Below are 21,903 nucleotides of genomic sequence, written 5' to 3' on the forward strand. Positions count from 1 at the left end.
GTCGTCGTGGGAAGAATAAGGTGAGGACCAATGCGCAGCGCGTGTTCATCTTTTCAATAAAGTAAACTGAACACTGAATAACAAAACAAAGAAACAACTGGAACAATTCTGTCTGGTGTAGAAACACAAAGACTGAAAAAAAAACACCCACCAAACACGAGAGAGAGAGAGAGAGAGAGAGAGAGAGAGAGAGAGAGAGAGAGAGAGAGAGAGAGAGAGAGAGAGAGAGAGAGAGAGAGAGAGAGAGAGAGAGAGAGAGAGGAGAGAGAGAGAGAGAGAGAGAGAGAGACGAGAGAGAGAGAGACGGAGAGAGAGAGAGACGAGAGAGAGAGAGAGACGAGAGAGAGAGAGAGACGTAGAGAGAGAGAGACGTAGAGAGAGAGAGACGTAGAGAGAGAGAGAGAGAGAGAGAGAGAGAGAGAGACGTAGAGAGAGAGAGAGAGAGAGAGAGAGAGAGACGTAGAGTCTTGGATGTTCAGAGACTGTTTGTACTTTCCCTAATTAACCAGACTGAATCCAAATAAATGCGCATACAGACATACAGTAAATTCTCACCAGATTGCTTTTCCTCTCTGATAGATATTTAATTTGGTTAGGAACTCATGTAAATGTTCTCTTTTACAAATAATGCATATTTCTAAAATTGTATTTATCCTTTCACTGTAGTGGGCTAAATCAGGGTCACACAGAGGGATTATTGGTAGACTTAAACAAATCTACTTTTAAACAAAAGTGTACACCTCACACACATGGTTATGGGCTCCAAAAAAAAAGACGACACCTGTACCATGTCAGATATAGAGTTGAAATGTATTGAATTTTGAATTTGCATGCCAACATTACACTTTATATACTGTACATCACAGAAGACTGAAATATAACAAAACTGTTTGATAAAGAAACACCAGATTTTCAGTGTTTAAAAAAACTGAATGTTTAATTATGAAACCGAGAGATTAATTTGGTCATGTGACTGCAGGAAAGGCCTATGCTCACTCAAACAGATTTGATCTAGCTTATCTAGCTACTGTTGTAGCATATATTTATATTTATTTTTAAATTGTAAATTGTTGTTTAGTTTGCTTAACAAGCGCTTTGAGATTGTCTGTAATGAAAAGCGCTATAAAAGTTTAAGAAATTATTATTATTACTCAATGTAATAACATGTTCTTATTCACAGACAGCGACAAGTTAGCCTAGCATTCGTCAGTTGTCATATACAAAGAAAAGGCTGTCAAAAGCAACAGTTGCAAAGGTTGTGTGGAGGAGAGAATGAGGTGTTCCAAGAAAATGATCTATGCTTCACCATGACAATGTCACCATGAAAACATAAACTCAGCAAAAAAATAAACATCCTCTCACTGTCAACTGCATTTATTTTCAGCAAACTTAGCATGTGTAAATATTTGTATGAACATAGCAAGATACAACAACTGAGACATGAACTGAACAAGTTCCACAGACATGTGACTAACAGAAATTGTATAATTTGTCCCTGAACAAATGGGGGGTCAAAATCAAAAGTAACAGTCAGTAGCTAGTGTGGCCACCAGCTGCATTAAGTACTGCAGTGCATCTCCTTTTGCCAGTCCTGTCTGGTCCAGCGATGGTGGGTTTGTGCCCATAGGCGACGTTGTTGCCGGTGATGTCTGGTGAGGACCTGCCTTACAACAGGCCTACAAGCCCTCAGTCCAGCCTCTCTCAGCCTATTACGGACAGTCTGAGCACTGATGGAGGGATTGTGCGTTCCTGGTGTAACTGGGCAGTTGTTGTTGCCATCCTGTACCTGTCCCGCAGGTGTGATGTTCGGATGTACCGATCCTGTGCAGGTGTTGTTACATGCGGTCAGCCACTGCGATGATCAGCTGTCCGTCCTGTCTCCCTGTAGCGCTGTCTTAGGCATTTAGGCATCAGAGTCAGTAGAAAGGCCTCTTTAGTGTCCTAAGTTTTCATAACGGTGACCTTAATTGCCTACGGTCTTTAAGCTGTTAGTGTCTTCACAACCGCTCCACAGGTTAATTGTTCATTAATTGTTCATTGAACAAGCATGGGAAACAGTGTTTAAACCCTTTACAATGAAGATCTGTGAAGTTATTTGGATTTATATGAATTATCTTTGAAAGAGTTTATAACTAACAGCAAGAGAAGACAGGGTGTTTTTTCTGGCAAATTACAGTTTGATTATGGATGGGCAATTATTTTTTTAACATGTCGTAAGGGGAAACCAAGGACAAACAACAAAATAAACAAATAACCATCTATGCAATTACTGTATGACAGGCTTTTTTTATCACTCAATTAGAGCACTGTGGCACATTGATTTTCTAGAGAGGGTTTTTGGAAGCCTCCTCTTCGCCTCATTTACACACAGCGCTCGTTCCATTCCAAATGGCACCCTAGTCCCTAGTGCACTACTTATTACTAGGTTCAATAGGGCTCTGGTCAAAAGTAATGCTCTTCGTAGGGAGTAGGGTGCCATTTGGGATGCAGACAGCCATCAGACAGTGTTGTTGTTGGATTGAGTCACTGTAAGAGCTGTGTCTCTTGTAGACAAAAAGGATTATCCACTTCTTGACATGGTTATGTATTTGCTTAGTATCGATTCCCTGTGTAATGTGTTCTCTGCCTCGATCCCAGGCACCTACTTCTGTTGACTAAACATAGGTGGAGAGGAAATGTGGAGTTGCACCCTATGTACTGCCAGGCAAGCCAATTAAAAAAATACTGCAACAACCAATGACATGTGCACACTTCGATCAGTGTCACTTTGGGGTCCTTTAACCCCAACGATTCCCATTTTAGATAAACAGTTTGGTCGTATTTCTTTATGTTCTGCAGACAGTTGCTTGATGTTTTTTATTGTTTAAACTATCTGGGGTAAATCATGCTCAGTGTGGGTCTTGGAGAACCACTCTGAAGGTGCTATAATGGTGCTATAACCCATTATCTGGCATCATGCTGCTTGGGGCCTCGCATCTACAGTACTTGGGCCAATGCCTGGTTGAGGAAAAACAGATGCATTTCTGTGTTAAGGGTTTGGATGGATGGACCAGTCACAGCTAACTGGCAGTACACTATTGTCAAACAGCATTTTATGTACAGCAAATGCATAATTTGGTTGCAGACAATACTGTGTCGTCTTATAGTCTTGTCTGTATAGACAATATAGTGCTTACTGCTGTTTCATGTTTTCTAAAAACTCGCTCCCCTCGTCCTGACTGGAACAAATAGATGTATAACTGCTGTACCCCATATACTCCATTTATCAATTCCAAAGGAAGGACATTTGGAGTCCCTTATCTCTCTTTGAGCTGTGCCGGGGTGACAATCCGTAGGAGTTCCTCCTCCGACGTGTTTATGTGCCGCTAAACCATTAACTATCTTACTCTGCTGGCTGGCTTGCAAACCTGTTTGCTTTGAAGGTGACAGAGACACTGAACTCCCAAATGCGGTTGAGCTTGAGCTCCAAGATAATGAGGCTGTGCTGGTTCTCCTTATTATGCTGGGGGAGAAAAAACATTACGCAAGTTGTACATTTAAGTTAGCTTTTTGCAATGCTTTTTGAGTATGAATTTACTGTGTTTTTGTATTTCTGGATTAAATGGTTTAGCCTAAACCAACTAAGAAAGGTCCTATGTACAAGCCTGGGAGAGTGTGATGGTTTCCACTATGTAGATATTGATTTATTTAGGACTCCAGTTAAAAACGGAAAGCAATAGCATGGCTGACAGAGGTGTGGATTATCCTTATGATGCCCTTTAATCTGTTTTCTTCAAAAGCCAGTGGGTGTATATCATATACATAATTGAAATGACTATTGTACCGCTATAAAGATTGCTAATTGTACCTATAACTGGGAAAGTGGACTATTTTGGCCTTGCATATTGTAGCATGGCTAACAGAGGCGTCAGGGTAGTTTTAGCTGTACCATGGCTAACAGAAGGGTCAGGGTAGTTTTAGGTGTAGCATGGCTAACAGAAGGGTCAGGAATAGTTTTAGCTGTAGCATGGCTAACAGAGGGGTCAGGGTAGTTTTAGCTGTACCATGGCTAACAGAATGGTCAGGGTAGTTTTAACTGTAGCATGGCTAACAGAAGGGTCAGGGTAGTTTTAGCTGTAGCATGGCCAACAGAAGGGTTCTGGTAGTTTTAGCTGTAGCATGGCTAACAGAGGGTTCAGTGTAGTTTTAGCTGTAGCATGGCTAACAGAAGGGTCAGGGTAGTTTTAGCTGTAGCATGGCTAACAGAAGGGTCAGGGTAGTTTTAGCTGTAGCATGGCTAACAGAGGGTTCAGGGTAGTTTTAGCTGTAGCATGGCTAACAGAAGGGTCAGGGTAGTTTTAGCTGTAGCATGGCTAACAGAAGGGTCAGGGTAGTTTTAGCTGTAGCATGGCTAACAGAAGGGTCAGGGTAGTTGTAGCTGTAGCATGGCTAACATAAGGGTCAGGGTAGTTTTAGCTGTAGCATGGCTAACAGAAGGATCAGGGTAGTGTTAGCTGTAGCATGGCTAACAGAAGGGTCAGGGTAGTTTTAGTTGTAGAAATGGCACATGCGCGAATGTTCCAAAATGCAATTTGTGGGAAAACACCATTCTAAAATGTACACTGCACATGCGAGCATTTTCATGGACAGCGATGGAAATTTAAAAATAGGGGAGATCTAAAGATGCAACTATCATGGGTTGCTAATGTGACTAGGATAATGCCTTTGGCAGCTTGAACAATAATTATTCTAAAGGCTACTTTGAAGCAAGGTCAGACATGGCAGAATGATATCATGATTATTTGCACCAATCCAGTGGCCATTTGTTTTGCAAACTCCATTTTATGTATGCTACAGAAACACCACTAACCAAACAACAGCGCTAGATGTCTTGGTAGTTGAATTAAAGAGTAACTACAAAGAAATAAGTCAATTTCTTAGATTTTTCCAAGACCTCAAAAGTGGTCCCCTGATGCGGTTTAAGCATTGTTGTGTACTTAGAACATCAATTTGTGTTGTTTTTCTATTAGAAAGTGTGACTTTCTACTCAGAAACCTGGGAATTTCTGACAGACTCATTTATGTTTCAATAGTAGGCCTACTATTAGCCTACTTGCAAAGTACAGCTTGTGTTGTTGGCCTGTCTGTGAAAGACCAATATGTGGGATTTATTTCCAAATGAGAGTATACCCACTTCTCCAGGAACCACTGCACCACTGCGTCTAACAGGTCGTTCAGAGTAGTTCTGGCCGTAGCATGGCTACCAGAGAGCCCAGGGTGTCTATCAGATGGCTGGTTCATGAGTTCTGTTCTTGCAGAGGGAGAGAGACCTGTCTGTGATGCCGCATTCACGTCATGTTGGAGACCCTGGACTTCCGAGTTCAAATTAAAGTAGGTAATTTGCATAGAGCTTCCTATTGGTTGATTCTGATACTTCTTAAGTGGGAAACATGGTATCATCTTTCTTTCTACAATGTCCAAGTTTCCGAAATGTCGTGAACGCTGCATGAGGCCCTAATGGATTTTGTAGCCCAGCTTTGGAGGACAGATGGTGTGCATTGAGGTGATGGGCTGTGGCTGTGGTTGTGGTGTGTGTGTGGAGGAAGGGGATTTAATGCTCCATGACCCAGATCCGCACTGAGCAGTGATGTTTCCCCTGTGTGTGTGTGTGTGTGTGTGTGTGTGTGTGTGTGTGTGTGTGTGTGTGTGTGTGTGTGTGTGTGTGTGTGTGTGTGTGTGTGTGTGTGTGTGTGTGTGTGTGTGTGTGTGTGTGTGTGTGTGTGTGTGTGTGTGTGTGTGTGTGTGTGTGTGTGTGTGTGTGGTGACACTCAAATAAAGTGAAGGAAGAGTGACATAGACATTGTGTGTGTGCATGAAATGGTGAAGCTGAAGGGAGGAGTGACTGGGACAGCTGTGAGTGTGTTTGTATGTGTATTTGGGTGTGTGACATCTGGGACGTGTGACAGAGTGTGTGTGTGCTTGAGCTGCTCTGTATCCCTCCTCCTCCATCACTGTCACACAGCTGTCCCCTTCCTGGACGACCTGTCACTCCACAGAGTCTGTCATCATATATATATATATATATATATATATATATATATATATATATACACAGCATCTCTCTCTCTCTCTTTCTCTCTCTCTCTCTCTCTCTCTCTCTCTCTCTCTCTCTCTCTCTCTCTCTCTCTCTCTCTCAAATCAAAGTTTATTTTTCACGTGCGCCGGACTCAACAGGTGAAATGCTTACTTACAGGCTCTAACCAATAGTGCAAAAAATGTATTAGGTGAACAATAGGTAGGTAAAGAAATACAACAACAGTAAAAAGACAGGCTATATACAGTAGCAGATAATGCAGATAGCCCGGTTAGCCAATGTGCGGGAGCACTGGTTGGTCGGTCCTACTGAGGTAGTATGTACATGTCATACTACAATACTGTTTTGTCATACAGTACATGCCGTCTGTAGTTATAGCCTCAGACAACAGGTACTGAGCATGTGGAGTAGCTGTGTTCAGTCACAGAGTGTGTTGATGCAGCGCATCACCTGGCCAGAATGGTTGATAGCCTCTCTTTACCGTGTCACAAGGACAAGCACAATAAACTAAACTAAACGGATGCAAATGGAGATTTATTTTGTAAACCCTTTACATTTGTCCTGCATGTCATTAACTATTAATTATCTACCACCATCTATGTATATGATATTAAAAAAAGACACTTAAGTATTGAGATCTGCTTGGGTTTTTCTTTTTACCGAGGGATTTTTAACAGCTAGATAGGGATGATCATTTTATTCGACTTTGGGTCCATTACTCATGCAAAACTCACAGCACAGATATGCATGACACCGTCCAAATCATCACCATCATCTCTGTGTCCTTGTGGAAGGTCCAAAGGGTAATTCTGTCTATATGACTAACCGGCTCGCATCATACCCCCGATGTTATGGAAAAGGAACAGGGCTAGCATGTTAGAGGGCCAGGGCTTGCGAAGCAGGGTAGAGTCAGTCAGACAAGTGGGTGGATGAAGGAGGCCATTCGTGTTTGGAAGTATGGAGGTTTGTCAGAGATACAACATTCTTCATGTTCTCGGTCTCTTGGCAGAATATCATCAGTCACGTGGAGTTCTGTTCTGAGACTGATGATTCCACAAGAATCAAGGGGTAATGGATGTGTCATAGGTGCCATGACAATAAATAAGTAGGAAGTGGCATTGACTCAGGCATGGAGAAGCGGGGTCGTCAATACTTGATTTACATGGCTATTTCTAGAGAAGCGAAACACTTGAGAAGTCATAACTTGTAAACAGACAGACGTGTCAAATTGTCAGGGGTGGAATTTAGTATACCGTTATTTTTCTTATATTGATTTGTCTTTGGTTATTCTTTTATACGTTCACAGTAGGCATACATAAATTAGGCTGTGCGGCCTGGGGAATGTTTGTGCAGTTCTGACCTCTGCAAGCAGTGCAAATGTCTCTGGTCTGGTGTCCAATAGATTCTAATTACCTCTGCACAATTTAATGAACATACGCTGGTGGATCGCAGGGGTTGTACCCTAACTCCGTGGATGTAACCAATTGCACTCTTCACGGTTGGGAGAAACCGTGAAACTCTCTCTCTCTCTCTCTCTCTCTCTCTCTCTCTCTCTCTCTCTCTCTCTCTGTATTACGGAACTTAATTGATTTTTAGCGGAAGGAAAAGTGCTCAGATTTCATGCACATTCTAAGGTATTTGAAATGAGCTGTTCTAATGGTACATACGTAGGATCTTAATTTGAGCCAGTTTGCTACAGCAGCAATATATTCCTGCAGCAACAGGAAATGTTAATTATTATGTTTATTGTAATTCACGGACAATTTTTGTAGGGTTCGACACATTTTTCATTAGGGCAAATAAAGTCTTACATTTTAAAGTGGAAATGAAACATTTTAGACACCTTTTTAAACCTTGAATACACTATGTGAGAGAGAGAGAGAGAGAGAGAGAGAGAGAGAGAGAGAGAGAGAGATAGTACTGCAACAGTTATTGTCACATTATTTGAATGAATGTTATTCATTAAAATGCACAAATGAATGAATATTATTACATCTGTCAAAAAGCCAATCAAGATGTTAATTTCCTCTTGAACCTAATGTTGCCAAATCCATATATTTTCATGAAGGTAACAGAAATGCTGCTGTTTTGACCAGTGAGACATTTGGCTTCATACTGTGAGAGAAGTCAGCTCTCATTGAAAGATGTGTCTTCAAAAACCCATTTCAGGTATGCATTGTTCAGCAACATCAAATTGCTTCCAGGAAATAATGTAATCTACATGTCACAATAATAATATAACTCCTTGGAACAGAGTTTTCCAGGTTAATGAATCAGTCATCAATCCCAACTTTCCATCAAAGCAGAACACGATGACAGGTGGTTAGAGCGTTGGACTAGTAACCGGAAGGTTGCGAGTTCAAACCCCTGAACTGACAAGGTACAAATCTATCGTTCTGCCCTTGAACAGGCAGTTAACCCACTCTTCTCAGGCTGTCATTGAAAATAAGAATATGTTCTTAACTGACTTGCCTGGTTAAATAAAGGTAAAATAAAAAATAAAAAATTGTTACTATTATGAATTGTTTACTTAGCTCCTGCTTTGACAACCCAGAGTGACCTGTACTTTTTCCCCTCATCACAAACCTCTAATATGGCGGCTTTAATCCAAATTATTCTGTTTAGCCCCTGGCCTGCCTGCCTGCGCAAACTGAACACACACACACACACAAATGCGCAGCAACAGCAGCAACCACATTAGGGCACAGCCTACTGAATGTGTAAACGATGACGGCCGGGGAGGAGAAGAGAAAAAAGAACTGGGAGGAAAATGTCCACATTTGCCTTTTTCACTCATAATTATAATGCCATTTGGAGTGTGAATAATCGCTCTGCTGTTATTTTAAATCCGCCAACACTAATATGGCCAAATTTACCAGCATCAGTGAATGCACTTTGACAGCTGCTATGTTTTGCTTCCCCGGGTCGCTGTCTGTCAATCACTGGGGATTATGGGTAAATACGACCAGCCCACCTGCCTCTGGTGTACTCTAATTCTCTACCATGATTATAGATTCAAACTGAACAAGATAGATAGAAGGACAACGCCTGTTTCCGTTTATGGATTATCTATTACGTTCCCATTTTGCACATTTTCACACACATTATTCCATTGCTATATTAAACAAACAGATACAGGCTCTACTTCAACATAGCCACTTGACAAGATAGACAAATATAGCGTACGCTGGATGCAATGTCTTTCATTGTGATGGGGTTATTTGGTGGCTTGCAGATGTACATCTACAAAGGATTCTAAACCACTATACATACATTTGCGTAATGAGGGTTGATATGACAGACTGGCCAGTGATGGCAATGTTGTGAGAGTTCCCAATTCCCTGGGACTCGCCAGAAGGATTCATTTTTGACAGACATACAGACAGAGGTTGGTTTGTAGATATTCACCTCTCTGTGTCCCTAATGGCACCCTATTCCCTATATTCCCTACTACTTTTCACCAGAGCCCTATGGGATAAAGGGAATAGGGTGCCATTTGGGATGCTAGCCAATCACTGGCTTTCACTGAGCTAGCTATAGCTGTGAACTGACCTCCTTGAACAGCTAATTCCAAACATTCCCCGTCACATCTCTCCCTTTGATAATTACCACTTCATCTGGGAGCCATGGGGTGGATTATTCTCTGGACAGAGAGCACAATTAGACACTATTTCCGCCACAATGAATGTCTGGATAGATGGTTAGACGCCGGTCAGAGCTTTTTCTTCCTTGCTCCCATGTGTTCGGTTGATACAAAGAAAGTCAGGCTTGTCAATTCAATACCAACTAGTTTTTTTTTGTCTTGGTGAAAGACAAGGCTTGTGAAAATGAAAAGACTTGTCTCTCTCTGTTAATAAGAGAGGCGTACAATAGGAAAGGCCAGTGCTATTAACTGGTCAGATCAAGGTGTAGATACAGGCTATGAGCACCAGCTGAAGGCTTGGCAAAAGGCTTGAAAAAACACTGTAATGTTTAGAGTCAAATCGAAATATATTGCTCCAGAAATATAGCAACTTCATATTCTCAGTGCATTGACTTCCATGCATTTACAGACGTGATCCAGCGGTATACTATACATTGAGTGTACAAAACATTAAGAACACCTTCCTAATATTGAGTTGCACCCCCTTTTCCCCTCAGAACAGCCTCAAATCATCGGGGCATAGACTCTGCAAGGTGTTGAAAGCGTTCCACAGGGATGCTGGCCCGTGTTGACGCCAATGCTTCCCACAGTTGTGTAAAGTTGGCTGAATGTCCTTTGGGTGGGGGACCATTCTTGATACACACAGGAAAATGTTGAGCGTGAAAAGCCCAGCAGCGTTACAGTTACATCTTTGTTCTTGTCCATTCACCCTCTGAATGGCACACATACAGTGGCTTGTGAAAGTATTCACCCCCTTGGCATTTTTCCTATTTTGTTGCCTTACAACCAGGAATTAAAATAGATTTTTTTGGGAGGTTTGTAATCATTTAATTTACACAACATGCCTACCACCTTGAAGATGCATTTTATTTATTTATTGTGAAACAAACAAGAAATAAGACCAAAAAAACTGGAAAGCTGAGTGTGCATGACTAATACTTTGTAGAGCCACCTTTTGCGGCAATTACAGCTGCAAGTCTCTTGAGGTATGGCTCAATATGCTTGGCACATGTAGCCACTGGGATTTTTGCCCATTCTTCAAGGCGAAAACTGCTCCAGCTCCTTCAAGTTGGATGGGTTTCGCTGGTGTATTCCCCTTAAACCACCCAAGTGTTGTTTTGGCAGTATGCTTAGGGTCGTTGTCCTGCTGGAAGGTGAACCTCCGTCCCAGTTGCAAATCTCTGGAAGACTGACACAGGTTTCCCTCAAGAATTCCCCTGTATTTAGCGCCATCCATCATTCCTTCAATTCTGACCTATTTCCCAGTTCCCATGATGCTGACCACCATGCGTCACTGTGGGGATGGTGTCCTCAGGTTGATGAGAGGTGTTTGACTTGCGCCAGACATAGCTTTTTCCTTGATGACTAAAAAGCTACATTTTAGTCTTATCTGACCAGAGTACCTTCTTCCATGTGTTTGGGGAGTCTCCCACATGCCTTTTGGCAAACACCAAATGTGTTTGCTTATTTTTTTCTTTAAGCAATGGCTTTTTTCTGGACACTTCTGTAAAGCCCAGCTCTGTGGAGTATACAGCTTAAAGTGGCCCTCTTTTGGCAGGTTAATGGACAGATACTCCAATCTCTGCTGTGGAGCTTTGTAGCTCCTTCATGGTTATCTTTGGTCTCTTTGTTGCCTCTCTGATTAATGCCCTCCTTGCCTGGTCTGTGAGTTTTGGTGGGTGGCCCTCTCTTGGCATGTTTGCAGTGGTGCCATATTCTTTCCATTATTTAATAATGGATTTAATGGTGCTCTGTGGGATGTTAAAAATGTCAGATATTTTTTTATAACCCAAACCCGATCTGTACTTCTCCACAACTTTGTCCCTGACCTGTTTGGAGAGCTCCTTGGTCTTCATGGTGCCGCTTGCTTGGTAGTGTCCCTTGCTTAGTGGTGTTGCAGACTCTGGGGCCTTTCAGAGCAGGTGTATATATACTGAGATTATGTTACAGATCATGTGACAGTTAGATTGCATACAGGTGGACTTTATTGAACTAATTATGTGACATCTGAATGTATTTGGATGCACCAGATTATATTTAGGGGCTTCATAGCAAAGGGGTGAATACACACACACACCACTATTCTGTTGTTGTTTTTTGTGAATTCTTTGATACAAGTCATTTTTTTTTCATTTCACTTCACCAATTTGGACTATTTTGTGTCTGTCCATTACATGAAATCCAAATAAAAATCCATTTATATTACAGGTTGTAATTGAACAAAATAGGAAAAATGCCAAGGGGTATGAATACTTTTGCAAGGCACCGTACACAATCGATGTCTCAATTGTCTCAAGGCTTACAAATCCTTCTTTAACCTGTCTCTTTCCGTTCATCTACATCTACCATGATTGAAGTGGATTTAACAAGTGGCATCAATGAGCAATCCTAACTTTCACCTGGATTCACCTGGTCAGACTAAGGCATGGTTTTTAATGTTCTGTACACTCAGTGTGCTCTTAGCCTACATTGCATCTGGCCAATAGGCTAGCACAGTACATGGAAAATATGCAGACCCATGGTGTGTAATCGGTGCAATCGTCCTGTCCATGCACAGCATAGCTCCACAGGATCAATACCATTTAGGTAAAGTGTCTAACACGGCAGGTTGGTGGCATCTTAATTGGAGAGGACTGGCTGGAGCGGAATGAGTGGAATGATATCAAATACATAAAACACATGGTTTGATGCCACTCCATTCGCTCCGTTCCAGCCATTATTACAAGCCGTTCCCCCCTCAGCAGCTTCCACTGGTGTCTAAACATATCCAATAGACAGCAGCACCAAATGGCCTGAACATGGAAAGGATGTGTGTGTGACTATAGTATCTTGACATTTCAATGAGAGTACATGCATTTGTCATAGTCCTGTATGCCTTTGGCACACACAGTATCAAAGAAAAACAACTGCATGAAGATTGTAGCTTATACTTCATTTTAATGCTTCACTCACCTACATACTCACAATAATTCTATGTTTACACAAAGCACAGGAAATGCATTCTGGAATAAATACCCCTCCCCCCAAAAAAACTCCTTAGGCAATGCATGTGTCACCCAGTATCATGCAGGGGAGAATGAATGCTTTATTGTCTCAAAGAGACATTTGCTTGGTCACATTTTACCAGTGGCTCTTATCCAGCGCAACTAGGGTAAAGTGCCTTGCTCAAGGGCATATCGACAGATTTCTCAACTAGTTGGCTCGGGGATTCGAACCAGCGATCTTTACCTGCCCAACACTCTTAACCATTAGGCTACCTGCCGCTACATGCTTGGTAACATGGATGGAGCCCTTTACTTGCCTTTCAAAGTGGCATAAAATGACAGTGTGGCCAAGCAGACCTCTTATGTCACTGCTGCCATTCAAACCCAGATTTGTCCGAGCTGTACTGTGGTGAGGCTGAATGATGGCTGTCCGACTTCCATTAAGCTTGCAGCTCCTTGCCCTGCCGCAGCATCAGCATTAGTACAAGGCTGGCTGAGAGAAAGAGCGAGAGAGAGAGAGATTCGTTTGATGGTGCAATCTCCCTCTAAAGGAGTCGGCATGCTTCAGTTCGGCTGGCAGCTAGCCGAAGTCGGCTAGGCGAACCAAACTAGTGTGCTCGCATACTCTTTTAAAAGACCTTCGCTTGTAAAAAAATAAATAAATGTCAATAGTACTGTTTGGCCATTTTGAGACACCGCCAGTATACACTTTCTTAAAGAATGATCATGGACTCCATCCACATCGACGGGACATTAGTGGAGAAGATGGAAAGTTTTAAGTTCCTCGGCTTCCCCTTCACGGACAAACTGAAATGGTCCAACCACACAGACAGTGTGGTGAAGAACGCACAACAGTGCTTCTTCAACCTCAGGAGACTGAAGAAATTTGGCTTGTCATCTAAAACACTCACACGCTTTTACAGATGCACAATCGAGAGCATCCTGTCGGGCTGTATCACCGCCCGGTACGGTAACTGCTCTGCCCACAACCGTAAGGCTCTCCAGAGGGTAGTGAGGTCTGCACAACGCATCACCGGGGGCAAACTACCTGCCCTCCAAGACACCTACACCACCCGATGTCACAGGAAGGCTAAAAAGAACATCAAGGACAACAACCACCCGAGCCACTGCCTGTTCACCCCGCTATCATCCAGAAGGTGAGGTCAGTACAGGTGCATCAAAGCTGGGACCGGGAGACTGAAAAATAGCTTCAATCTCAAGGCCATCAGACTGTTATACAGCCACCACTAACATAGAGAGGATGTTGCCAACATACAGACTCAAATCTCTGGCCACTTAAATAAACAGACTTAATAGAGGTATCACAAGTCACTTTAATTAAATAACGCCACTTTAGTAATGTTTACATATCCTACATTACTCATCTCATATGCATATACTGTATTCTACACCATCTACTGTATCTTGCCTATGCCACATGCCATCACTCATCCATATATTTATATGTACATATTCTTATTCATCCCTTTACATTTGTGTGTATTAGGTAGTTGTTGTGAATTTGTTAGATTACTTGTTAGATATTACTGCTTAGTCGGAACTAGAAGCACAAGCATTTCGCTACACTCGCATTAACATCTGTGTATTAACATCTGTGTATGTGACCCGATAAAATTTGATTTGATTTGAGACTTCGGTTCCCAAACTTCGGCTGGCCCTCGTGATAAAATGTTGTGTGCCCGAACAGCCGGAAAAAAAGTTCAAAACTAACAAAAACGTCACAAAATGTCTGGGATGCGTGCGGATGCCTGAAGCCAGAGATGTGAAAAATGCATTGGAAAGACCCTGTGATATTGTGATATTGTTGTTACAATATGAACATTCTGCACATTGTGAGGACAACCCTGCAAATAACATTTTACTCAGATGCATTCCCAGGCAGAGTAAGATCAAGACTAATATATTATTGCTCAAGGAATATTTTAGTGCATGTTTGATTAGCTACATTTTTATGGAGGTTTAAGCTGTGTTGTCTGTGACAGTGAATTTAATCGGGCATTGCGTTGCACTTCTTTTGATACAGATGAAGATAGGCTCTTCCATGCAAAACATTGATATTGATGTTAAATATACTAGCATAGAGTGTTTTTACAAGCTTTGTAATATCAGTTATAGCAGTTATCAATATCAGTTCAAATAGTAGAAAATAGCTTCAAAGCTCATGTCCGCAAATACATCTTAATGCAATGTTCTCCTCAGTAATATCCAAAGCAACTTCTTGAAATGGAAGCTTTCAGTAATCTTTTCACACACCCTGAGGAGTTACTGGTGGGCTATCCTCTCTGCTCACCTTCTCCCCGGCTCCTCTTCTCAGACAGGGGTGGTGAGTGGAGACTGAGGAGAGAGAGAGAGACATAGAGAGAGGGAGTAGGGGGGAGAGAGGACCAAGCTGAGGCCTGGAAGTCATACACCCAGGAGTGTGAGTCCTGCCAGGGGCCTTGTAATCCCACAACACCCTCTGCTGCTTTCCCCTCCACCACCCGTCTGTCCTCTCCCTGTATCCCCCTATCCCCTCCTCCATCACTCTACCCCCACCTCCATCCCTTCTACTCGCCCCTCCATCTCTCTATCCCCTCCACCCCTCATCCAGCCCCTCCACCTCTCCTCCATCCCTTCCACCCTACCTCATCCCTCCATCCCTCTATCCCCTCCACCTCACAGCCAGACCATGACCAACTGGATCTGCTCCCTATCACAGGGCCACAGGACATCTTTCCTCTTCTCCCTTCTCCTCCTTTTCCTCCTTCTCTCCATCCTTTCATCCGATTTGTCCTGTAGCCTGTAGACTGCTCTGTCTAGGCTCTCCCCCCTGGGATGGAGGCCGAGAGCTGAGCCTGAGTCCCAAAGGGAACCCTATTCCCTACATTACCAGTGCTCTGGTCCAAGTAGTGCACTATGTAGGGAATAGGGGACCATTTGGGACACTGCCTGGGGGCTGTCTGTGCCAGGGACTCGGCTAAGACATCCAAGGCCTGGCGTTTGCGAGGACCAGACACCCCGGTGGCCGTCTCTCGCAGACTCTAAAGGCCCACCACCTAATGGGTTTAGACTAATCAGCTAATTTGTCAACAAGTTTCTGATTTCGACAAGCATATCAACAAGCTTGTCTGTCTGGCCTGACACTCGGCTGTATAGAGTCAAATCCGAGTCAAAGCCGTGTGGTTGAATTCAGACTATGAAAAGGGAACTCTCTGTCTGTCTCTCTATCTGCACATTCGACTGTATAGTCAAAGCCAAACCAAGTGAATGTTGACTATGAAAAGGAGCTTTGCCTCGCTCTGTCTGTCTCTCTATCTTCTCTTCCACTACTCACAGTATAATGGTGGTTCGGTTAGAATCACTCCTGCCAGCTCAGGTTGAATGACTGAGGGAGTACAATCCTACATTATCCTACATTATTCTCTTGATCTAAACAGCAAGGGATGATTCCCAGGTCATTAGGAACCACTGTGACTTACTGAAGAGTTTTGCTATTTGACTGGATAATAAGACTAGAAGCACACGGGTGTTGCTGACTCGCTGAGTGCTTAAATTCTTATAGAACAGTAACAATTGGTTCCATAAGAAGGGTTCCTTGAGAATGCCAGGTAATTCCCTTTGTGTTGTGTTGTGTTGTGTTGTGTTGTGTTGTGTTGTGTTGTGTTGTGTTGTGCAGGCCATTTATCCCCGGGGGGGGGGGTCATCAATTATTTCACTGATCGTTGGAACTTCAATGTATTCACATGCAGTCACATTTACCTCCATTCGTTGTGGTGATAAATATAGTCTAAGACGGGCTATTACTGCATGTAGTGAGACACCCCCAAGCGATGTAGGTGCTGTTCTTTGTGTGTGACTCTAACTGTACTGTGTTTCCTTGTCCCATGTTCCCAAAGACGACAATATCTACAATGAAAAGTGTTAGCGGGTGCAATAATGTATTCATTTAAATTCAAAGTCATTGCATTTACACTTTATGCTTTATTTGTTTCATTTGCTTTATGATACATTTGTAAATCACCACCAGGTACAGAATATTGTCCAATAGGAATTGTCCCTCTGTCTCCCCTCTGTTTCAATGACAAGCTGTTTTTTAGAGGGAGATCAAGAAGGAGGTGATCAATGAGTTTGTTCCCGTCTCTTGTTGTTCACACAGGCTTCCTAAGCACAGGGGACCAGGCAGCCAAGGGGAACTACGGACTGCTGGACCAGATCCAAGCCCTGAGGTGGATCAAAGAGAACATTCAGGCCTTCAAAGGAGATCCAAAAAGAGTGACAATCTTCGGCTCTGGTGCAGGGGCGTCGTGTGTTAGCTTGCTCACGCTCTCTCACTACTCAGAAGGTATGTATGGTCCCCAAAAATATTCCCTTACCTCCTTGGAAATCATTGAGATGATATACTATTTTTTTTAATATAAGTCAGTGACTTATGAATCAGAAAATGAATGATTCTCGGCTGTGAGATTTCTACGCTGGACTGAATGATTATTAATTCACGTCATATGGTCATATGAACTTCAGTAATCATTTTAAAATGTGGTAATTAAATAAATACCCGTGCCAACATGTTTTATTATATGTATTGCTTTATGTGATAGATATCTACCGAGGGATTTTGTTTTCTCGCTGTCCCAAATGGCACCCTATTCCCTACACGGCGCCTGATCAAACATACTGCATTACATAGGGGAAACAGTTCCATTTGGGACGCAAACCTATGCGTTATTTAAACAGTCAGAATGCACCACCCCGACTGTTCAGAGAACGCGGCGTCACATTTGATGGCCACATAGCAGAGATAACAACTAGAGTGTGTTCACAGGTTCACTCAAGTGTACAATATTGCCTACCTCAGTCACTAGATATTTGTGCGACCAGCCAGAGAAAAGTGGTCGGTGGATATCAAGAATATTAGAAGGGCTCACCACCGTAACATTACAGTATGTTTACATCTCGCTGTTTAAAAAAAAAGATCATTAGAAAATAGTATCCTAGAAATGTGAGTGTCATTAAGTGTCATTGTTGTTCTCCTCAGCCCAGTGCACAGCACATTGTAGAGAGGCAAACAAAGTCACCGTCCCAAATGGTATCATATTCCCTATAGTGGTCAAAAGTAGTGCACTATATAGGGAATAGGATGACATTTGGGACGCAAACGGAGATAGACAATTGAATAGCTAGCTGTACTTTCTCGCTCTCTTTCTCTGCAGCTGAATCTCACCAGGAGCTATTTGAGTAAATGACTGTGAAAACAGCATTACCTACTCAGTCTCCATAGGGCAAAGCCCCAGATGGATCTTAACCCGGCACATCTCGCAACTTCAGGCTTTATTTCCGTCAATATAAATCATTATAAGTTACGGCAGGAAATGGACATGTCTTGCACTCGTCAATGGACTTTAATTTCTCTCCATGCCCACTGCTGCTAAAAAAACATAAATCCTCTGCTTAGGAAAACCTGGAGGGGCTCTCGCTGTCTTATTTGATCACCACAGAGTTATAGCTGAGTCGGTTCAAACATAGGTTAATGATACTCTTTGCTTACTTTAGACACACACACACCATTCTTCCACAATGGTTATCATTTTCAATTACCCCTTATCCATGTTACATAACCTCTTTCTTAGGAACTAACATTATTATTATTATTATTAACTAACATTATTATTATTATTATTATTTATTTGTACTTTTTTTAGAATTGTACCCCATTTTTGCCCCAATTTCATGGTATCCAATTGCCTAGTAGCTACTATCTTGTCTCATCGCTACAACACCTGGGCGCGAACCCAGAGTCTGGTGGCACAGCTGGCACTGCAGTACAGCGACCTTAACCACTGTGCCACCCGGGAGGCTCCAGGAACTAACATTATTAATCAGATATTGTAAAACAGGGTTTACATTAGTTTAATTAGTTATAGTTCTGGCTACATTGAAGACTCTCAAATATAAAATATACTTTGATTTGTTTAACACTTTTTTGGTTACTACATGATTCCATATGTGTTATTTCACAATTGTGATTATCTTCACTGTTATTCTACAATGTAGAAAATAGTCAAAATAAAAACCCTTGAATGAGTAGGTTTTTGGGACTGTATCAAAAGTGGACTAATGAAACAATTGATTCCTTTAAGGAGAGACCACTACTGGGCTAAAAGGGACAAGAGAGGTTTTGAGTTGATTATTTCTTTAACATCCGCCAGCCTGGTTCCATCACTCACACTAGGCCAAACATTTGGTGTTGTGATGGAATTGGATTTGCTAGGGCTGTTGTTAGTCAGGCAGCTATGTCCCTGCATCACTCCCTTTAGCCAGACCCAGGTGGTATGGGAGCCGTAGCCCCTCATCGCTGCTCCCTTTGGCGGACATGATATGTTTCTGTTTCACGGCTCCACCGGCACGCCTCAGCAAGCAGAATGAGGTAAACACAGGAGGCAGATGCAACATATTTAAATTAACTTCTGGTGAGTCAGGCTTTAACTGATATTCTTTAACCAGGGGAAATGGGGGGGGGCTAAATAAACCTCTGTTGCTAACTAGGCCTTGAGGGAGACTTCGTCTTCTGCGGCTCGGAAACATACTTTTCAAGTCGTCCTTGTTGAGTCACCATCAAAAGGATATAAATAGAACTGAGAAAATACTGGGGGAAAAATGTAACATACAAGAAGTGTTCCTAGTGCGTTGTGGCCTATTTGCAGAGTGGCCGTGGTAGACAGATCGTGAAGCTACATGCAGCTCCAACATAATTCAGGATGAATAATTAGCCCGAGGCCTCATTTCAGAATAAACTAATGTGTCTTTTATTTTCAGTCTGATTCATTTATTATGACCAGCGTTGACAAGATGTGGTGTCCCTGTCCATGTCCTTAATCATCCTTTTGCTGCATATTTTGTCAGTACCGGAGGATATGCAGTAAACGTGTATCTATGACTGACCATAACTTCCGTGCCGACAGAGATGGCCGCCTCGCTTCGCGTTCCTAGGAAACTATGCAGTATTTTGTTTTTTTTTACGTGTTATTTCTCACATTGGTACCCCAGGTAATCTTAGGTTTCATTACATAGTCGGGAGGAACTACTGAATATAAGAGCAATGTCAACTCACCATCATTACGACCAGCCGGCGAACCTAAACAACGTCGCCGTAAAAGGGGCAAATGAAGCGGTCTTCTGGTCAGGCTCTGGAGACGGGCACATCGCGCACTCACTCCGTAGCATACTACTCGCCAACGTCCAGTCTCTTGAGAACAAGGTTGATGAAATCCGAGCAAGGGTAGCATTCCAGAGAGACATCAAAGACTGTAACGTTCTTTGCTTCACGGAAACATGGCTCACTCGAGAGACACTATCGGGGTCGGTGTAGCCAGCTGGTTTCTTCACGCATCGCGCCGACAGAAACAAGCATATTTCTGGTAAGAAGAGGGGCGGGGTGGTATGCCTTATGATTAACGAGACGTGGTGTGATCATAACAACATACAGGAACTCAAGTCCTTCTGTTCACCTGACTTAGAATTCCTCACAATCAAATGTCGACCGCATTATCTACCAAGGGAATTCTCTTTGATTATAATCACAGCCGTATATATTCCCCCCCAAGCAGACACATCGATGGCCCTGAACGAACTATATTTGTCTCCATGTGAACTGGAAACCACATATCCTGAGGCTGCATTCATTGTAGCTGGGGAGATTAGCAAGGCTAATCTGAAATCAAGACTCCCTAAAATCTATCAGCATATCGATTGTGCAACCAGGACTGGTAAAACCCTGGATCATTGTTATTCTAACTTCCGCAACGTATATAAGGCCCTCCCCCGCCCTCCTTTCGGAAAAGCTGACCACGGCTCCATTTTGTTGCTTCCAGCCTACAGACAGAAACTAAAACAAGAAGCCCCGCTGCTTAGGTCTGTTCAATGCTGGTCCGACCAATCTGATTCCACGCTTCAAGAATGCTTCAATCACGTGGATTGGGATATGTTCCGCATTGCGTCCAACAACAACATTGATGAATACGCTGATTTGGTGAGCGAGTTCATTAGAAAGTGCATCAGCGATGTCATACCCACAGCAACTATTAAAACATTCCCAAACCAGGAACCGTGGATTGATGGCAGCATTCGCACGAAACTGAAATCGCAAACCACTGCTTTTAACCAGGGCAAGGTGACCGGAAACATGACCGAATACAAACAGTGTAGCTATTCCCTCCACAAGGCAATCAAACAAGCTAAGCGTCAGTATAGAGACAAAGTAGAGTTGCAATTCAACGGCTCAGACACAAGAGGTATGTGGCAGGGTCTACAGTCAATCATGGATTGTTCCACTGGTTGGCGCCGACTGAGATGGCCGCCTCGCTTCGCGTTCCTAGGAAACTATGCAGTTTTTTGTTTTTTTACGTGTTATTTCTTACATTAGTACCCCAGGTCATCTTAGGTTTCATTACATACAGTCGAGAAGAACTACTGAATATAAGATCAGCGTCAACTCACCATCAGTACGACCAAGAATATGTTTTCCGCGACGCGGATCCTGTGTTCTGCCTTACAAACAGGACAACGGAATGGATCGCATGCAGCGACCCAAGGAAACGACTCCGAAAAAGAGGGAAACGCGGCGGTGTTCTGGTCAGACTCCGAAAAAGGGCACATCGCGCACCACTTCCCAGTATTCTTCTTGCCAATGTCCAGTCTCTCGACAACAAGGTGGATGAAATCCGAGCAAGGGTGGCATTCCAGAGGGACATCAGAGACTGCAACGTTCTTTGCTTTACGGAGACATGGCTTACTGGGAAAACGCTATCCAGGGCGGTGCAGCCAACGGGTTTCTCCACGCATCGCGCCGACAGAAACAAACATCTCTCTGGTAAGAAGAGTGGCGGGGGCGTATGCCTCATGACTAACGGGACATGGTGTGATGAAGGAAACATACAGGAACTCAAATCCTTCTGTTCACCTGATTTAGAATTCCTCACAATCAAAAGTAGACCGCATTATCTTCCAAGAGAATTCTCTTCGATTATAATCACAGCCGTATATATCCCCCCAAGCAGACACATCGATGGCTCTGAACGAACTTTATTTAACTCTTTGCAAACTGGAAAACATTTATCCGGAGGCTGCATTCATTGTAGCTGGGGATTTTAACAAAGCCAATCTGAAAACAAGACTCCCTAAATTTTATCAGCATATCGATTGCGCAAC

At 42.9% G+C, this 21,903-nt stretch overlaps 1 protein-coding gene across 2 annotated transcripts in view; it reads left to right on the forward strand.

Annotated features, from left to right (window-relative positions):
- The window catches only part of LOC124011490 (neuroligin-4, X-linked-like), a 74,524-nt gene that overhangs the window by 42,902 nt on the left and 9,719 nt on the right, over nt 1-21,903 (forward strand). For both annotated transcript variants that reach the window (XM_046324920.1, XM_046324921.1), the window contains one exon: nt 16,856-17,041. In XM_046324920.1, the coding sequence (XP_046180876.1) occupies nt 16,856-17,041 (186 nt within the window). The remainder of the gene's footprint in view (nt 1-16,855; nt 17,042-21,903) is intronic.

Source organism: Oncorhynchus gorbuscha, linkage group LG23 (genome assembly GCF_021184085.1).
Source record: "Oncorhynchus gorbuscha isolate QuinsamMale2020 ecotype Even-year linkage group LG23, OgorEven_v1.0, whole genome shotgun sequence".
Taxonomy (NCBI): domain Eukaryota; kingdom Metazoa; phylum Chordata; class Actinopteri; order Salmoniformes; family Salmonidae; genus Oncorhynchus; species Oncorhynchus gorbuscha.